Source organism: Myxocyprinus asiaticus, chromosome 37 (assembly GCF_019703515.2).
Source record: "Myxocyprinus asiaticus isolate MX2 ecotype Aquarium Trade chromosome 37, UBuf_Myxa_2, whole genome shotgun sequence".
Taxonomy (NCBI): domain Eukaryota; kingdom Metazoa; phylum Chordata; class Actinopteri; order Cypriniformes; family Catostomidae; genus Myxocyprinus; species Myxocyprinus asiaticus.
In genome coordinates, this window is record NC_059380.1 from 16455042 (window position 1) to 16475552 (window position 20511).

The following is a 20511-nucleotide window of genomic DNA, read 5'->3' on the forward strand; positions in this document are numbered from 1 at the left end:
ACTATGTATAATCACTACATATAGATGCACAGCCAATCCAGGTACAAAGAAAACATTATTAGAGGCAAAAAGTACATTTCTCAGTTGTTTCCAAGTCTTCACTGAATTATTGTTAGATGATACACTACTACAGGTGTGATGCTACCGGGTTCTGACAGAGAAGCAGATCTATAATTAAAATTATACTTGAATTAACTGTATGCTTGTTAGGATTTCTATGCTGATGAATCCACCACACAGGAACATTTTATTAGCTGAATTTCGCTTATTTTGGTGAGGCAAGTGGCTTAATTTTGGCTTGTTTTTCCAGGCCAGGTCACTTGTTTCTCTTGCAAGATCTGGCAATACTGCAACTGGCATTTCACCCACCCTTAGCACTGATAGTTAAAAAGAAGATTATTAACCGTTCTTTTATTACGTTCTAATCGGTTACCAATTGGAAAGGAGGCTGTGGAACACCCATTGGAATGAAAAAATACAGTTTCGGATCAGAATAAACCAAAATGAAAAACATGTAGTTTTCAGTCCCTGTGCACAATTTATATTTGTCTTCAAATTTTAGAATTTAAGCAAAAACCTTTTTATCAAAAGCTTTTTAAGATCATGGGAAACATAAATTCAGTCAAGTATGTCCAGACTTTTGGCTGGTAGTTTAAATTTGAGGGTTTAAACGGAATAGGTCAGATATGTGGAGAGACTGAAGAGGAAGACAGTGTAGCCCATTGGACATACGTTTTTGTTATGGCCATCATCCTCTCCATCTGAGGAAATGGAGAGCTCTTCAGCACTGGATGGAATAGTCTCAAAGTCTTCAGCATCCATTGAGGGCAAACACCGTTGACTCCATCCTAGAAAATAATAAACAACATAACAGTTAACATTGTTCTGTTAAATCCGTATGCAAGATCAGCAGAGATGGTCAGGGTGGTCTAGCACTTGAGTTTGCCAGAGTTCTTCTGTAAAAGGGAGTAAAGATGTAGAAACACTCAATAAAAAAAAAAAAGTCATTCTGACTGATTCTGTCAACGTCCGACATTGAATGAAGAACAGAAATTTGATGAAACACCACAAGAGAGCCCAGAGTGGCAAAATATGTGTGGCATATCACATCTTTTCACATGATTACCTGGTTGAGAAGCAGATCTCGGCACAGCGGGCTTGGTACCAGCAGTACCTTTACTTTTGCTCTCAGCAGGCAGTGTACCACGCATGGTGTCTGTGAGGAAATTCACTGTCTTATCAAAAAGGATCTCTTTAATGGTAGCGTTGTATGGAAACCACACAATAGCATGCAATCAGACACCATCAACTGTCAAAATGATTAAGTATCCCCAGGCGATGCCTCTCAGCCATGCACACTAACAATATAAGTATCCTAACTACAGAAATCACAATAAAACAAGGCACAACTCAAATTCAGATAGCGGGGGGGGAAGGAAATAGTAAATACAAAGGATGATACAAACTTATAATATGACAACCACCATCAAAGCGCCACAAAACAAGCAGAAACACTTCGAATCAAATCTAAAAAGGTAAACAAAACCAAAACAAACACCAAATAAAATGCAGTTGCCTGCTGAAAAAAACATCTTAAACCAGCCAAAGGTGGTTTGCTGGTCACAGCTGGTTTAAAGGGATAGCTTACTAAAAAAAAAAAAATGGGCGCTTTTCATCCGTGGAATACAAAAAGAGATGTTAGACAGAATAACAGCTTCAGTCACCATCAATTTTTATTGTATGTAAAAAAGATGCTATGAAAGTGAATTGTGACTGGGACTAAAATTCTTCCAAGCATCTCCTTTTGTGCTCCACACAAGAAAGTAAGTCATATGATTAGAAACAATGTGAAGGTGAGTAAATGATGACAGACCTTTCATTTTAGGGTGAACTAACCTTTTAATTTGGTTTAGCTGGTTTCCCAGCCATCTTTAGGGTAGTTTAAGATGTTTTGTTTTTCCAGCAGAGTGGTATATATTTATTAATGCAAACAAAAGGTTGTGCATTCAAGTCCAAGTAAGGGTAACCCAGAAACTTCTAGAGCAGAGGTGCCCAAACCTTTTCCTGCGAAGGGCCAAAAATCTAACTTCATTGAGGGCCATGGGCCGAAAGTAAATGTTACATTATAACAAACTAAGGGCCTGATATTAATTAAAAATGGGGGGTTGGGGAGGAATTCTCTCATTACACAGTTCATATGGGATAATTTTTTACCTTTACAAAGGTAATTTTTTCTAACCTTATGATTCTGTCATCGTTTTATGTCAAATATTTAATTTAAACAATTAATTACATTTTAAAATGGCATGTTTCAATAATTACAAAGATGCATGATCTCTACATTAAATAACTGCATTGTTAATGAAACAAAACTTTTTCTCATTCACATATTTCCAAATATTTTGGCTATTAAATTAACAGCCTACAAAACTAATGCACTGACACAGAGGAGGAGATGACAGCATAGCTTATATGAGACCATCAACCCGCGTATCTTATCACATGGCTTGTTGAGCACGTTACCACAGAGACATAGCGCGTGTAGAGGCTTTACGCCATCCACCGCGGCAACATGCTCAACTCACCACGTGCCCCACCGAGAACGAACCACATTATAGCGACCACGAGGAGTTTATCCCATGTGACTCTACCCTCCCTAGCAACCGGGCCAATTTGGTTGCTTAGGAGACCTGGCTGGAGTCACTCAGCACGCCCTGGGATTTGAACTAGCAAGCTACCGATCTCCAGAGGTGGTAGTGTTAATATTATTATTAACTACATTGTAGCATTTGATAATTTTAGCTTGTGAGCACGACACCTGCCTTCATGTGCTATCGGAATTTTCCTGCTTCCCACTTCTGAAGTGGTAATTATGAGTACATCGCATTCACATGCTTTGTTGTTGGAAAGAACAGGAAACATGGACGACGCCAGGTTAATTCATACATATTTCTTGAGAAACTTTTTTTTTACCATAATACATACGTATAACTGTTAGCTTGCTGACGTTAATCGAAGTTTGGTCAAATACAAGCTATTTTCACAGTGTAAACATTTACAACATGCATAGAATGGTTGCTGATATACATAAATGAATATGACCAAATGGCAAAATGAACAAAACCTGTCATTCACTACAGAAACTGTACTCTCCTCCACCATGTTGAAAGTTTAGGACTCGGATATCATCTGGAATTCCGAGTTTCCCACTTGAACTTCCGACTTCGCTGGGTCATTCATGTGCTCTGAACTCGTGATAACGATTTTTCCAAGTCCACTTGAAGGGCACCGAACTGATGTGCAGTGTGAGAAGTGGAGTGCATGTCTGTGCGCGTTAATGGTGCGAGCTTCCGCCAATGACAAGGCAAAATCTGCACAACGAACAGCACGAAACAAATAATGTTCAGCGAAAATTCAAATGAAGATCGCGATGTATGTATTTGGAACTATATCAGATTGCAGGGGAATTTTTTTGCCCAGAGCCCCCGTATATTTCTGACCCTGGATGGAAATAGAGATGGAGATGAGAGATGTAACAGGGGTTTTAGTGTCTCTCTTTACCATGCAGTTGGTACATTACACAAAGCATTTTTGCTATTTCTGCCTTTCTTGCAAATGTGCTGCATTATGACTAATGAGGGAGTGTCAAGATATGAAAGGTGTTCGCCGTCACGTGCTTGCAGTGTTAACAGCATTGTTGATTATAAACAGGAACAATATAGTTTTATTGCATCGTTCGCTTACAGAGACGTGGTATAGCGCCATTTACATGTGGAATTAACAGGTTTAGAAAGGTTTATACATCTGTAACATCTTAAGTTCGGCAACTACAGGACAAAGCACGTGCTCACACTAAATTTAACAAGTGCTCAAACGCACTGCTGACAGCAGCAAGAGAGGCGTGGTTGCTAGGGAGGGTAGAGTCACATGGTGTAAACTCCTCGTGGTCTCGATTAGTAGTTCTAATTCTAATGCTCCAGGACAACTGTCCTTGCAAATAGTGTACTGTCACTTTTGGCAACAAACTAGGGCTGGGAATTGATACAGATTTCCCGATTCAATTCAATTCTGATTCACAAGCTCTCGATTTTATTCTGATCCGGTATCGATTCATATGGGTTTATTTCAGTTATAATGTCCCTTTTGCTTACATATAAAAGAAATTATCTCCCCGCTAATGCTGTTAATTATACAGGGGACCTTTTAATTCACCCAACAGTGGGTGAATTTTCTTTCACCCACTGTTGCACTTGTGTATATGGTTGAGTGCCAAAGTGATTTGATAACTAGGTTCATTAAGAAAATATCAATTTTACTAATTATATTTCATTACTTTTTCATCAATTTGGTCACATTTTGGCTTTTTAAAAATGAACAAATAAATATATTCAATCAATAAATAAGATTTTATATTTCATATATTATTTTTGTTACATATTTATTGTTAAATTGCATAATTTGTACTATTTACAAGTAATTACACTGATTTGTTGAACACATGCTAAAACTGGTACTGTCTCTTTAACAAAAAACGGAATTTAAATGCCTTTAAATGAGCGCAGGTTCACTAGAGAGGGCCCAAATGGTTTTACCTCGTCTGTGGGATGCATGATTAGAATTGCATGTCTTTTTGTAGTTGTTTTTAATCAACAACTGACTGTAAAGAACAGAAAGGGTATTAAAAGAGACAGTATTCAATGATAAAAAGGTTGCATGGATCTCGTTCTTGAACACACATTACACGGAACAACTTTTACTCTCAAAACGCTGTGAAAGGATCTCGCCGCTGAACACTTTTAATCTGTAGACTAAACTACACAATTACTGGTGAGTGAAATGTAAACATTTACGAGCCAGTTGCCAAATATATTCACTTTAGTCGCATAGCGCGAAATTTTATTTCCTCTCATTGTAGTGGAGGGTTGCGCATTGAGTGAAAGGTTGATCTTGGGATTTAAGAATCAATATAGAGATCGTTCAAAAAAAGATCGCGATGCATCGGAAAAACATTATATTTACCCACCCCAACAAAAACCATCTGGTATAAACAGTAAATCATTACAAAATTAAACCAATAAATGAGACTACAGTAAAATATGTTCAGCATGCAGCATGCCATGTTACCCATGTAGTACCTTCACAACCAAATGGTGTGGGATCACTCTTGATTTGATGCCTCTTGCTCTTAAGGCTAGAGGAGAGAGGAACTGAACACAAAACACTTTTTTTTAAAAAGTACTAATTCTGTTAACATCAGTACTAACATCTGTTACAATCTCCAAAAAATGTATCCAAGATTAAACAATCACAATAATCTTTCATTATTCCCCTGCCATTGTGATGCTTTGTCACGATAAAAGAGAATAATGGGGCCACGAGAAACAAAAGGCTCATTTGAATCTAGAGCCTCATTCACATTCCCAAAGCTGCACAGCGGGGCTACGCTGCTAAATGTCATGCCACATCCCAAATGTCAGCTTATCAAGAGTCAGTGTTTATTATTCAGTGCATCTGTCCCTCCAAGTTTTTTGGGGTGATTCATTTGCTGTGAAGTGCAAGGTTTGATTTTAAGCATTTCATACATTTCATAAGAGCTGTAATAATGGAGTCTTAACAAGATTATTTCAATCTCCTCTCCTTTCTCTTCAAAACCATAGCTCGCTTATGTTGGGAGGAAAGGAAGCTGAGTAATTTAATGAACACTGTTTTAGCATCCGACTCTTAAACTAGCCTAAGATGGTCTTAGCTTGCTTAAGATTGTCTAGCTGAATGCTAACTAGCTATGCTTACTAGATTGCTAACTAGAATGCAAATTAGCATGCAACACTATACACTTGCAATGTAGTTAGCTTTGTTGGTTTTAATAGGGGTTGCAAGCATTGTAATTTGTTGTGTTGCTCTGTACTTGCTAAAAGGGGGTCAGGAATGAGCTGGTTAGCATGTCACTGTTTGCCCCTGCCAGTAGATGCCGGAACTACACCATATGGTGACAAAAAGCCTGTTTCCCCATTGAAAGCCATTCAGAAATAACAGTGATGAAACAAAAAAAAGCACCACTTCCGAGATGAATGGGGATGCAAATGGATAGCTCTCTCCAGATATATTAGAAATTCTTGCCTGCTAAGCATAGCTCAATAATGTGGAAAAGTGAGCGTGCAGACAGGCAAAACAACAAGCAGTTTTGGTACCTTTAGTGCGTGGAGCAGAGGCAGAGCTGATTGATGAAGCTAAAGAAAAGCGCCGTGTGACAGCTGTTTCCTTTGGTGCAGATTCTGAAGTGAGAGGCAGGAAGGGGTTAGTAGTTAGTCTAATGTAAAAAAAAAAACCAGGATGAGGGGTTGGTATGAGAGACTGAGGACACTCGGGAAGTGAACACATTTACGATGGGTTACATTATGAAAAGGCTGTCTCTACCTGAAATTTTACTTCTCATTTCAGGTACTTATTCTCTGTCAGAGGAACAAAGAATAGCAGAGGAATTGAAGTTAGGTTTGACAGTCAGAGCTGAGGCTTTGTGGTTAGTGCACATGTTCCAAAAATTACTCATGTGGGTGATGGAAGTTCTAGAATTTCTCTCTTTCCCTTCTCCTTCTGTGTTTCGCTCTACTATCATTTTAACTAAAAGTGAGGTAAGGCAATCAGTTGGAATGACATCTTATGAACACAGGAAGTAAGAAGGGCGATACAGTAGGGATCACAAACAAAATGTTTTTCATTTCAGTTCGTTTTGAGCAGAAAACTGCATCTACTCATCCAGTGGCCTCCTTACCAAATGGTAAATGGTTAGAATGAAATAAAAGATCAATAGAAAGGGGGGTTCGGGTTACGTTCTGCAAAAATACAACAACAAAAAAATCAGTTTGTTTCATTCAGCTTGAGAAGAACAGCTGCCCTTGTGACCCTAAATCAAAATAGCTATACTTATGAGATTACATTTATTAATATCTCAACTTTAAAATCACACGTGTTCTCAACAGGCTGATGAGGGTAGTAAAAAGTTAGACAGATTGCATTGGAACATCACCTGAACTTACTGAACCCCCGCAACTGAACTCTTTTCAGATAATGTACGGAACAGTCTACACTAAACTGCAGAAACTTCACCCGAAAGATTTGTAAACTTTGTCCCAAGGGCGCACAATGATCATGATCTACATAGATAACTTTTACCAAGGGGCATTGTATGCTAAGGTCAAAAGGAACTTTTTCTTTAACTGTAACTTTGGAACTCTAACAAACGACACCTGCAGGCCCTCTCTAGGCAATACAAATCAATGGCAACCATGATTTAAAAAAAACAAACAAAAAAAACATCATCCTTACAAATGTTAATACAATTTTGAAAATAACATCATCCTTACAAATGTTAATACCATTTTGAAAATGTCAGGAGCATGGTGTAAGCTCCTGAAACACTACACTATGGCATTTGCTTAAGCTTGAAGTATCTCCGTTCTTTCCCTGTCTTCTGTGTAGATGCTGAAGCTGACCTGCTTAGCATAGAATTCAGATTCCTAAGAGAATTTAAAAATTCTACAATGACAGAGTGTTCAAGGTTTCCACATTCCTTTCAGAAGTCGCACACGTCAGAACAAAAAATATAAGTGATCTGTGAGACTGACAGAGAGTGATGAACATGGGGACAACAGCCGCACATCAGGATGAGAAGATGGATGAGTCCAAACAGAGACGAGCTGTGATTTTGTGAATTTACCTGCGGGGAGAGACCTGCGGTTTGACAGGCCCTGCAAGGTGAAGCGTTTTCTAGCAAGAGCAGAGTGCTCTGAGCCAAGGCTGGCTGAAGCTTCAGCTAAAAGAGGAGAGGACTGTGGTTAAACCAGCAGGTGGAAAAGTGCAGAGAGGGTGAGTGACCAGAGGGGAAAAGATAATGAGAGAGAAGATAAGCGTACTCTGTCCTAAAGGATGGCTTTTTTTTTTTTTTTTTGTGATGGACAAGAGAGTAGACATATCCAGCATCTGTTAGGGTTGGATATGTATAAATTAGGGCTGTCAATTTAAGACATCAATTCAGTCTGATTAATGTTTTATTTTTATTTTTTTAATTAAAACAAAAAACTTGTAAAAAATAATGAATGAAATTAATCGTCCTATCATCGGAGCAATTCAAGCTTAAATTATCCAGCTGTACAGAAAATGTGCAGCTGTACAGACAAAAAACCACACTTTCTGACAGCAGACAGCACAAGATGAGAAATGTAGGGGTGTCGAGACATGTTTTTCTAAGTTTCAAACTAAGTTTCACTTGACACTTAAAACTGCTGCGTTTATGACACAGTGCAACCAAAGTGAGATGCTCCAAAAGCACACATCTGACACGTGTAAATAGATGCATCCTTTGAAAAGCCTTTATATTAAGTCTACCTCAGACAGACTTGATGTATTCAGTTGCAAAATGGATTGCTGTGGACTGTAGGCCAATAATAGACTTGTTCAATGATATGAAAATAAACAATATTGCCCTTTTTGTATTGCCTAATCAATGCTTTGCTCGTCTGCCACAATAATGCAATGTATTTTAATTATCTGAACATATTGTACATATACTTTATATATATATATATTTACATATAATTATAATTATTTAATCTTTATATAATGAATTCATTTTATTTATAGGCCTTTCTCGGTAAGTACTGATATCCGTAATTATCTCATGTAATTAATTGATTTACAAATGTTAAAAATAGATTGCGCTAGTTTAAATATTCTGTGTTGTTGTATTAATCAACAATAAATTCAATTTATTTATTTCCAATTGAATTTTTTTTTTATATCAAGATCACAATTTGTTCCTGTATCCTAACTGGTAAAGCATGGCACTAGCATTGCCAAAATCACAGGTTTGATTCCCACGGAATGCACGGGCACAATCAGATTGTGGAATTCTGTATCTCACAAAGGGATGCGCTTAACTTTACCCTCCATTTCCAGAGTGATGAATGAATCTCTTCCTGACTCATGACGTGATTGGACTGGCAAGTCTTAAGACATTTTTGCACAAAATTGGACTAAAATTGCAAAATAATCGTTTTTATTACCAAGATGAAATCTAGATGCTACTCTCTGAATTAAACATGCAATTTTTTTTTTGCACTGTACATCTCTAAAGTGGTCATTCAATAGTATTATGTATACTGTGCATCTGTATTAATGGTCATCGGCAACTCTGCTCTCCAGATACCAGCATCAGCATCGGTCAATGAAGAACAACAACTAATTTTGACATGTCACATGTCTTGGAGGCATCACAAACTGAGGTAAGAAGGGGGTGAGACATGTATAACATGTAAAACATCTCCACCTCAGGTCAGAAACTCGTAATTCTCTACTGTAGTTTAGCACAGCACTACCTCCAGGGTGGGTTTGTCAGGAGCGCTGGGTTAGCACAGTGTGGCCGTTTATCCTCAGAGGAATGAAATTCCTTGAATTCCTTGAATGATTCAATCAGACAGCAACACACACAGTATTCTCAGCTTCAGATGGCACGGACCACCCACAGCCCATTCACGGACCATCTGATTCATATAGCACACAGAAATGGCAAGCACTTTCTTGATCTGGCAAGCTCTAATCTGATTGGCTGGCTTTACACAACTTACAAACAAAATTGTTTTTACAAAGAACCAGGTTGATACAATAAGCATTTTGTAGGAAGAACTAATGATTGGAGTAGCCAAAGTTTGCCAGGTCAGTGCCATCAAATCTTTGAAAGATATTCAGAGTTTAGTTTGAAGCTTAAAATCAAGTCAACCTGACATCCACTAGATATCCAGAGGTACATGGGAGCAGTTCAGGTCAGACGAACTCTGTTCTGGAATACTTATGATTTGTTATGCTTGGGCAGATGTTAATAGCGTTATAACCGAGCTTTGGAAATACCTTACAAAAGTGGAGGAAGCATTTAAGTGCCTTCCAGTAACCAATTACCTATCATTGATTGTATAGCCATTACAACGGTGATTAGAGATAATGTCCTAATTAATGATAATGCCTCTAAATGGTTAAAAGCAAGCAGAAGAGGCATTCAAATCTTTTTTCACAAGAAATCAAGAGTGCTTTTTAACTGCCGTGATTCTAAGGGATGAATAACCCTGAATGGTTCGTTAGTGAAAGTGTAGATTATACTTTTCAGAACGATGTTTAAGCGTGAATTCTTTGTATGGGATTTTAAAGGGCTTTCACCTCGTTTGTGCCGCAGATTTGGGCCTGTGTCGGCCCGCTTGTATCCCATTTCGGGACTGGAAGAGTCAGACTGCCGAAGAGCTATTTTGCGCACATTTCTGTCAGAGAAGAACACAAAGAGAACAACAGCCAGTCAGCAGAACACAGTGGTGAAAAAAATGTAAAAAGGCACAAGGATAAACGCATGTGTATTCAAACACTCTCACACATAAACACACTAAGTACCTCATGGGAGCATGGTAAATGCTCTCTGTAATCTTTTGATGAAGCTGACTGGCTTCTGTGCGGAGAAGAAAGAGAGAGCAAGAGGGATCATTCAGAGGTTGTTCAGTGTTCAGCGTTTTTATCCACTGATGAAAACTGAGTATAGAAGGACCTACATGAGTGGTCATGAAGTGCAGCATAAAACAATAAAAAACAGAATCTTGATAAGTAGTTGTGGGTTTTACACTCCACATCCGCTCACTCTTTCTTTGCCTGCAAAGTTAAATGTGACCAAGTCTTAAGTTTACAGGGTGAGGTTGTGTAAGTTTGGAATTTTTGTTAAGAGTTTGATGTTTTACAAGTTTGAGATGTTAAATTTAATGTAATGTTGGGGTAGCAGACAAGAGAGACAGGATCTAAGTGCAGGCTTTTAATAATAATAATAATAATAAAGAAAACCACAAGAAAACTAGGAACAAACCAACAAAACTGTCTAAACAGAACAAAAAACAACAAAGACACAGAGAACACAGGGCAACATATACACAAGAACAAACGAGGTTAACAAGACTAATTAAAACTACACAGCTGGAAACAATCAAGGGAGGTAACCAGGAACAGAGTCAAGACAAGAACCCGAAACTAAATTTCAAAATAAAAATCCACATAAAATGTCACCAATATATTACAGTTGAATTACTCCTGATGCATAAAACACAGGAAATAAAGAGAGTCCAGAGAGGCAAAAAGCAGGAGACCACGAGGGAGTGGATGGAGGAGCAGGAAACAATGAGGGGTCATGAGTGGGCAGAAACCATGGGTAACCAGGAGGCGCGGCGAGTGACCCGGAAGGGGCGAATCAGCTGGAGGCAATGGAGGATGAGGCAGGTGAGCTGCAGACCACCTTTACAGGGGGGCTCTGTCATGCATAGGACTTTCCCCTAGCGGCCAGGAGAGGACTTTTATTTTCAAATATTGTTTCTTGGTTGTTGTCTTGTTTTGATTCTTGGTTTCTCTCTGATTGTTCCACAGCTGTGTCCTGTTAACCTTGCTTGTTTCCTGTATATACTGTATATTGCCGTCTTTTGATCTCTGTGTCTTTGTCAGTTCTTTACCTTTGTAGGATATAGTGTTTGCTTTCCAGTATTCTTGTGTTCTCATTACATTTGTTATTAAAACTTCATGTAGATCCTACCTCTCCAGTCTCCATACATTACATTTACAAGGTGATGCGCAAGTTTGGGAATGTGAGTTAACGGGTGATGTTCTACAAGTTTGGGATAATTATACAGGGTATAATGTTGTGGTTGTTTTTGCCTTTACAGAGCAAGGATGTTTATGTAATATATTAAATTGGGTTGCTTGCGTTTTGTGTAATTTTTGATTACAGGAAGTTATGTTACATTTGTTTTTTTTATTTTTGCATTGTGACGTTGGATTGCGGTTTTCAATGCTAGGTTGTGAAAGTTAGATTGTAATTTCCAGGGTGGGGTTACAGTATGTGGAGGCTGGACCAGGAGGTTTTTAGGTGTCTTTGGAAGCAAAATACCCTCAGAAATACCTCGGCAAGCCTCCAGTTGGCTCGTTAAGACTTTACGGATCTCTGACACCCATGTGTTCTTCACATCCATAGAGGAGGCCTGAAAGAGCACACTGAATCAGACACATCCTAAAACTATGTTTTTCTGCTATGGGACAATAGTTCCCTCCCATGGATGAGAGATGGAACAACAAGATGACTTCAGTAAATGATACAAAACATAAACGTTGGCAGGATACAACAACTGCCCTTACTTGCAGTGTTCATTGAAGTAACAAACTAAATTACAAGTAAAAAACAAACAAACAAATAAATGAACCTAACCATTTACTAATAGAACAACAATGCTGCTTGTGTGCCATGCAGTTTAAATGTTAAAATATGGTTTATGTGGATATACAGTATATACCAGTACTATATTATCCTTTGTGACATCCAACACGTTATAAGTCATCTTGTGACATTGAGCCTTACCTGGATGATGTAGACTTCCTCTCTGCCATTGTACCAGATTTCAAACTTCTTGATGTCTCCCTTTACATTTTCTGTGATTCCCACCGAACTCATCTATAAAGAAACACACAAATGAACAGTTGCCTGTTGTTACCTGATTAAACACATTGGGCTCTAATTTTGTGAGTGCGCTAGGCGCACCGCAATACGCAACGACTACGCGCTACGCATTATCCAATTTTCATAGGAGCGTTAATTCTAAGTGCAGTTTTTGTGCCATAGTAAATTGCAACTGGCCGTGGGTGGGAGTGTTTGCGCAATATGCTATTTTCCTGAGGAACAAGTCATTGCACTAAGATGTCTGAAAAGCAAGTCTATTCTTGGGGCAAAGTCTAAAATTAGTTCCTGCATTTGCAGTTTGGGGCTTTCACCAGCAGATGATGTCAAAAAAATGAAGTTTATTTTTATAGCACCTTTACAAAACTCAAGGATGCTGTACAGAAATTTAACATAAAAACATTAACCAGAGAAATATATAAAAAATATATAACATACTTCTATTATTCTATTGCATTACATACAGACCATTTACACTACCAAATTCGTATAAATAGGCTGTCTTCATTTATATTGACGCTGATTGACAGGGAATGGAATACAGTATATAATAGGAAACAGACGGTAAAATAACTGAAGAATCTCAAAATTAAACTGCACTTGACCCTGTCCATTAGCGCTCTGTGCGCGTGATTTCGCCAATCCATTTGCACCTAGACTTAGCGCATGTTTGCACAAAAATATCAAAACTTCATTGCCATGCTCACTGACTTTGCGTGTTTTACTTGTGCATAGCGCTGCACTTGAGGCATTGCACTCATAAAAAGGACCCATTATATACTTATTAAAATACATTGTTAAATTATTTTTATTTTTTTATTTTTTCTGGTCCCCCATTTTCAGTACTCAGTTTTTTAAATTAATAGCTACTTTAAATGGAATTATTAGGCCATCTCACGAGAGATTTCTTTTTGCTGTTCCAGGCACACATGCATCACTTTCAGTCAACAAAATGGCAGAAAAAGGTGTCAAATATTTGCTCTTTACACAAATAACTCAAGGTAAATAGGAAGTTTCCAAATTGTTACTTGAACAGCTGATAACATCGTCAGAACTGAGTAAATATGAAACTTATACTGTTCAACCAGGTCAACTATTGAGCTACCTTCAACCTTTTTGGCCACAAATGTATGCTGTGATGAGTTCTGTTGCACCTTTAATGAGTGCTTGAAGCTGTAGGAGGGGGATTTCTCATGACCATCAGATGTCTCCTCACGTTTCTTGCAGAACAAAAGCATTTTGTTGTAGAGAAACAGGTGCCTCTGCATGGGTTTAAAGCGGGCCAAGTCCTTCACTTTACTGTGACCCTTCTTATGGTCTGTCCAAACATTGAAGGATCCTTGCATGAGCAGCTTGCCCAGATCATTCAGATTGCCCTGAAAGACACACATATTTATATGTGCACAAACAAATTCACACACACAAATATATACTGTATACACTACCGGTCAAAAGTTTTGAAACACTTGACTGAAATGTTTCTCATGATCTTAAAAATCTTTTGATGCATTGCACTGATTAGTTTATTGTAAATAAGGACATAAGTGAATGCTTCAGATCAATTCGTGGCAAAAGTGGCCCATGAATTCAGAGATAAATAACTTTTTTTTTTCCTCCCCAATTTGGAATGCCCAATTCCCAATGTGCTCCAAGTCCTTGTGGTGGCATAGTGACTGGTGAAGCATTAATCTCAGTTGCCTCTGCATCTGAGACTGTCAATCTGTGCATCTTTTCACGTGGTTTGTTGAGCCACAGAGGCCCATACTATTCTCCATGGTATCCATGCACAACTCACCATGAGCGAGAACCACACATTATAGAGACCACGAGGCGGTTACCCCATGTGACTCTACCCTCCCTATCAACCAGGCCAATTTGGTTGCTTAGGAGAACTGGCTGGAGTCACTCAGCACGCCCTGGATTCGAACCCAAGACTCCAGGGGTGGTAGTCAGCATCAATACTCGCTAAGCTACCCAGGCCCCCTAACTTTTGTACTTTTGATCAAAACATTTAAGTCCTTACCTTGTTCCTGTTAGGCTAGATTCAGCCTCCCCTTTTATCTTATCACATTTCTGCTCAACATGGAAACCATTTACATATATAAAAATAATGTAATGTGCAGAAACCTCAAAGCCAGTGATGGCAATCTGATGCATGGAGTCATTGACTGATTTGATGATGTCCAGCATGGTGGCCAAAGCTTCCTCCAACTCAGCTGTGCCTTCTGAGTTCTTACTGCATTTCAGCATCTCCTGTCAAATTAGATTGAAAGATTAGTGTTTGTGTGTGTTTGTGTGTGTGTGTGTATGTGTGTGTGTGTGTACTTAACTAAAGGTTGTGTACACTTAGCTAAAAATTGGGAACCAAAACTGTCCCCAAAAGTTAGCTAAGCATGACAAAACCTCTCTTTGGAGAAATATAAGGACATCCTCATAAGAAAACATTAGTCATAAATAATATATAATATTAACTCATAAGTAATAAAAATAATAAGTGAATATTTTTACTTTAGGAGTAGGGTTAAAGTTTGCATTAGTCTAATTATGAAATTATGATTAGCTTTATTTGGATAACTACTGTAAGTAAACGTGTGTGTGTGTGTGGGGGGGGGGGTCAGGTTTTGACTACATTATGGGGATATTTGGTTAGTAAAATTGTACATTCATCCATCCAATGGTCGCCATGAGGAAAAAGCCTAATAATCATGCAAAACAATGTGTTACATAATGAAAATCTAAAAGCAAAAGGCTGCTGTGGGTTAAGTGTACGGGTAAAGTTAGGGAATAAAAAATATCATTGGCTCAGTATAAAAACAACAGAAGTCAATAGAAAGTCCACAACAAGATAGTAAAATAAATGTGACCTCCATCATCCATCCATTTTGAGTCCCCTTTGATCTTGAAACACATTCTGAGTTTAATCCACTTAAGTAAAAAGGAAAGTATCAGCCAAGATTTAAAAGACTAAAATAATGGCAATGGTTTGGAGTAGAAACTAAAGTTTGTCAAGAAAAACTTTGTTGTTGGCTTAACAAAGTCTTGTCTGAAAGTTTAAACTAACTTGTTTGGAAAAGTTTAACATTTTATGGTTAAACAGAAATTACATTAAGACAAACAACCAGTTAGCTAGATAGTCAGACAGACTTTCAGATTAAGGGTCAGACACACTGTCAGATGGATGGATGGATTTTTAATCATCCGCTGGGCAAAAAACATAATTCAAATCAGTTAGAAAAGATACAGCACACTTAGAGTCTTTTTCAAAACTTAGTGAGCTGCCTTAATAATGCTGCCACAAAAGAGACCTCATATGGCCAAATTCTAAGGTAACATCTTATGTATCCTTCCATGGGAAGGCAATCCCACAATGCACTGTGATGAGCTCAGTGAAAAAGAAAATCCAAGATGGAGAAAGAAGCAAGAGACATTTTGATTATAAATATATTGGTAACACTTTACAATAAGGTTATATTATTGTTCATTGTTAGTTCATGTTAACTAATCTTGTTAATTAATGTTAACAAATGGAACCTTATTGTAAAGTGTTACCAATTTATTCTCTTCAAGACTGAAAAGTATCGATACGAAATACTTAAAAATAATATAAAACCGACTCTTTTTACCCAAAATATGTGTATGTGCTATGTCCGAACAGTCTGAATGTATGTGCTGAGTTTTGTGGATATGGCTTGAAAGGCCTAGAAAGAGTTACGGTTGATAATTTTGTTCTTTGTTCAGGGATTTTGGAAAAGCCAACATAATTATTATATTATTAGAAAAATGAGACTTTCTTGTTTCTACTTTATTACTTAAAACTCAAAAAATGGTTGTTTTAGGTTGTGCCATCTTTGTGGTGACCAAATTTATGGGGACCAACGTTGTGGTCCCTACAAGGAAAATGGCTTCATAAACTAAATAATCTCACTTCATAAGTGAAAAGGGAAATACATTCTAAAGACCTTCTAAAAAGGAGTCTATAAGCTTAGAACAATAGATGTTAACTGGAGGTCTCCACCATGATATTACAAACATGTATAACAAAAGAAAAGATTGAAGGACTTGCCTTTAACATCAGCTGGTATTTGGTGATTCTCTGCACAGGCTTTAGCAGGTACGCGTCTAACGAAAGCTTGTGATCCAACCTTTTCTGACACTCCTGCATCAAAATCCACTTTAGGTTTGAAAACATCTTGTATGTGTGCACAAAAAGTATGCTTTTTTTTGTGCATTTGTTAAAAAAAAAAAAAAAAAAAAGCTGGTATTTTTTTTTTTTACTAGGGAAGAACAATCTTTACATATGGAAGTTATAAAACTAACATAAACAGGGCTACAGGCCTCACCTGAAAGAACAAGCTGTCTCCACATTGCCGCCACACCGCCTCAGAGCGTGGCTTATTTTGACAGTATTTCTCATAGATCTGTAACTCTTCCTTCTGTAAGACACCAGATAGAAACAGTGCTAGGAATCCATTCACATACTACAGACATCAATCTCAATCCATCATGTCACTCACCCGCTTTAAAAAACATGTCCCCACCAACTCTGGCTTTTCAGTACAGTTTTCCAGCTCTTTCAGAAATATTCTGCACAAACAGTGGGGTAGAATTTAGAAAAGAAACAAGGCATCATTCACCAAACAAGCCAACAGTGCAAGCAACTGATATGACAGTGACAATGCATCCAGACAAGCCTTTTATCAGTTCCCTGAGTTGAATCCATGATCTTGGCATTGCTAGTGCCATGCCCTACAAGTTAAGCTACAGGGGCCGTATTACTGAAAAAATGTTTTTTGAATCAGATCTTATCTGTTTAGTTACCATGGTGATTTCAGTTGGGAAACAGGAACTACAGAGATCTTAAGTTTAAAATAAAGATCAGACTAAAATATTTCATAACGTTGCTTGTGATGTTCCTCATTTGTAAGTTGCTTTCGATGAAAGCATCTAAAAAATGTTTTAAATGTAATTTAAATGAGGACTAACCGTGCCAAATTTAACTTACACTTAAAAAGTCTGAATGGCATTGCAATAGATCAAAACTTGATACCAAACCAGTGGCATTTGCAAACAACTTTTCTTCACATAACCTTACTTTTAAGCCACATTTTTAATGACTTTTAACCAACTTTAACCGTCTGTAAATACTTTAATGAATGTATGAAATCTGTTACACCCAGGTTCACACAGGTGCCCTTGCAGAGAAATCACAGCTCTAGTTCATCACATTAAATATGGACATATTCTACAAAGTTTGACATAATTTCATAATTTCATAATTGAAAAACCTATCAAAATAAATGCCATATGGTTTTAGATTCTGTTATATAATGCAAAGACATTCACATACAGTATTTTAAAGTGTGGTTTATGTTTCCACATACTTTCTGGGGCCAGTGTATGAGAGGTAAACCAGCGGGGAGAATGCAAAAAAACAAAAAAAAAACAAACAAAAAAAAAAAATAGTGAAAGAGAGCAGGATGGGCAGAAATAAAAGAACATAATGAGAGAGTGAGGTGCTGGTGAAGTAATATCTGAAAGTCAATTTTTACAGTAATGGGAAACATGGCTGTTGATTTAAAGAAATTCACATAACTGAATGACAATATCTCAACTAAGCCTGTAAAATCTTGAATCTCTGCCAAACAATCAATACACCATATACAGTATCAACATAAACACAAAAGTCTTTTCATGCTTTTCATTACTGACGTGGTGACAGGCTTATGTTTCAGAGATCGTAAGAGCGCTTAACCAAGGCTAAAGCTGGGAGTGATGAGGGATGACAATGCTGTGGCGTTGTTTATCTGCGGCTAATTCACAGTTCATATGAAACAGGTGCTGGGGAACAGCATATGGGGAGGCACGCTAAGCTCTGGGGGTTGCTATAGATCCCGCTATTGTCAAAACCCTGGACTTCCCTGTAACTGGACTCCACGTGGGAGACAATGAACTCTAGAGCAATAATCGCTATGAGGCCAGCCAAACAACGGGCCGGACAAGCCCTATGGATTATAAGCAACACTTACTCCAGACACAACGCGATATCCCACCATGCAAAAAAATAAAAATAAAGTCTTGTTTTCCCATAAAGATATCTAGACATCCTTAAAACAAGATTAATTTACTTGATAAGCAAAATGACAAGATAATAAGCCTTGTTTTCACAGATAACAAAATATAGTGAGAATTATGCTTATATATAGCCTATATATACTGTATATATTTCCCAATGTGGTAAGAAAGATAAACTTGTTTTGCTTTTGAATTAACCTTATTTTTTGTACTTTAGGGTGATTCAGCTTACTACAATGAAAGAAAGAAAGAAACTAGCACAACCAGTTGTCCATAAGTGCCATGGCAGGCTGGTGGGAGGGTCTCTCTCATGGGTTACTGTGTTACAAGCATCTGACACCTAATTCAGCAATTTCCTTACTTCTGGTGAAACTGGTAGATTTCAGGCAGATTGCCGAAGAGAACATCCTTCTTGTTTTCCAAAGATGGTGGGATCAAATAGATCAATTCAGGATCATCCAGTGCTGTGGCGTAACCCTGCGGTAGTGCGGTCACAAAATTAGAAATGACAACCACAATCAGTCGTTGTCAACAAAAAAACTGGATCAAAACAAAAGATGTCAAAACAATGTAAAGTAGTAAACTAATACACAGCAAGGATATATGACATATCCTTAGTTGCAACAAATGAGTCCCTAAAGACAAGAAGAGACAATAAAGACAGGGCATTTATTGTGCAGGTGTTGAGTCCATTTTATTTTTTATTTTTGTGATTTATAAGGACCGTGTGTATGATCTTGAGTTTTTTTCATATATATATATATATTAAAATAACATTATATTAAGTGATTTATATGAGGTCCGGGTGAGATCGTAAGTACCTGATTTAAATTTTTTACTTAAATGAAAAATCTATTTCATTTTTAAGTGATATAAACACTGTAAGGTCTGTGTGAGATCTTAAGAGGATGTCCTTTTAAGAGATGTGCCTTTTATTTCATTTAATTGACCAATTTTTTTTGGTAACTAAATTCTGAGAGCTTTGTTTTTATATATATATATATATATATATATATATATATAAATGTATAAATGTGAATGTACTAAGTGTGCAAGCTGACTTGCATAATATTCGGCAACAAAAATTCAACCTGAAATAGAAAGGTGTTACTGGCCATGTGCCTGATTCCACACCTTCCTCTCTATTTCTTGTCTACTTTGAGAAAATGCTTCATGTACCTCTATGATGCTCTGTAGCTCTTCCACGTACAGCCTCTCCGTCTCAATCAACTCATTCATTATGTGACTGTGGGGAAAGACAGAAAAACTGTGAGTATGTGATCAGACAAATGGTCAGAATGTTAGCTTGGCGAGACACTGTTTTTGAGTGCCAAAATTAACATAAAATCATCATGTTATGTGGAGGAGGTAGATAAAATAATGCTTTTATTATTGTAACAGATACTAAAAAAACTGCTGATGATGACTGTTCCATTGAAACTGCTTGGTATTTTGTAAATTTAGTGCACTGATGCATCCTCTAGCAAACAACTAATAAACAAGCAAAAAAAAAATCCTGGCATTAGAAAGGTTTAATCAAATGGTTCAAATTTAGAACATAAACAGATTTATTGAAATGCATGTGCTTAACTATGCCAGTTATAAAATAAGTTAAATTAATGCCATAGCAAATGTGGTTGCTTTGCCATTTACCAAACTGTATATTTAAAAACATATGAATTTTGTTTTTAATGTATTTAAAGTTCATACGCCTCTGTAAGTTTTCCTTAATTCATAATATGTACATAACTTAACAACCACCAAATTCAGTGTGATGGAAATTTGTTATACAAATGAAATCTTAAAAATAGACTGAAGTTTTTTTTTTTTTTTTGTAGTCACTGTAACACCTTGAATGACCCATTCAGAGATTAATCCTTTCTTAACTAAATTTCTTCTAAAATGCAGGGCAAGACTAATGA

At 37.3% G+C, this 20511-nt stretch overlaps 1 protein-coding gene across 3 annotated transcripts in view; it reads right to left on the reverse strand.

Annotated features, from left to right (window-relative positions):
* LOC127428054 (guanine nucleotide exchange factor DBS-like) overlaps positions 1-20511 on the reverse strand; it is a 90107-nt gene that overhangs the window by 14836 nt on the left and 54760 nt on the right. For all 3 annotated transcript variants that reach the window (XM_051676089.1, XM_051676088.1, XM_051676087.1), the window contains exons 17-32: positions 19769-19835; positions 18951-19066; positions 17032-17101; positions 16858-16950; positions 16581-16673; positions 14645-14770; positions 13672-13893; positions 12422-12514; positions 11969-12047; positions 10429-10483; positions 10204-10301; positions 7715-7810; positions 6189-6272; positions 5136-5207; positions 1127-1216; positions 733-848 (exon numbers count right to left, since the gene is read on the reverse strand). In XM_051676089.1, the coding sequence (XP_051532049.1) occupies positions 733-848; positions 1127-1216; positions 5136-5207; positions 6189-6272; positions 7715-7810; positions 10204-10301; positions 10429-10483; positions 11969-12047; positions 12422-12514; positions 13672-13893; positions 14645-14770; positions 16581-16673; positions 16858-16950; positions 17032-17101; positions 18951-19066; positions 19769-19835 (1570 nt within the window). The remainder of the gene's footprint in view (positions 1-732; positions 849-1126; positions 1217-5135; positions 5208-6188; positions 6273-7714; positions 7811-10203; positions 10302-10428; positions 10484-11968; positions 12048-12421; positions 12515-13671; positions 13894-14644; positions 14771-16580; positions 16674-16857; positions 16951-17031; positions 17102-18950; positions 19067-19768; positions 19836-20511) is intronic.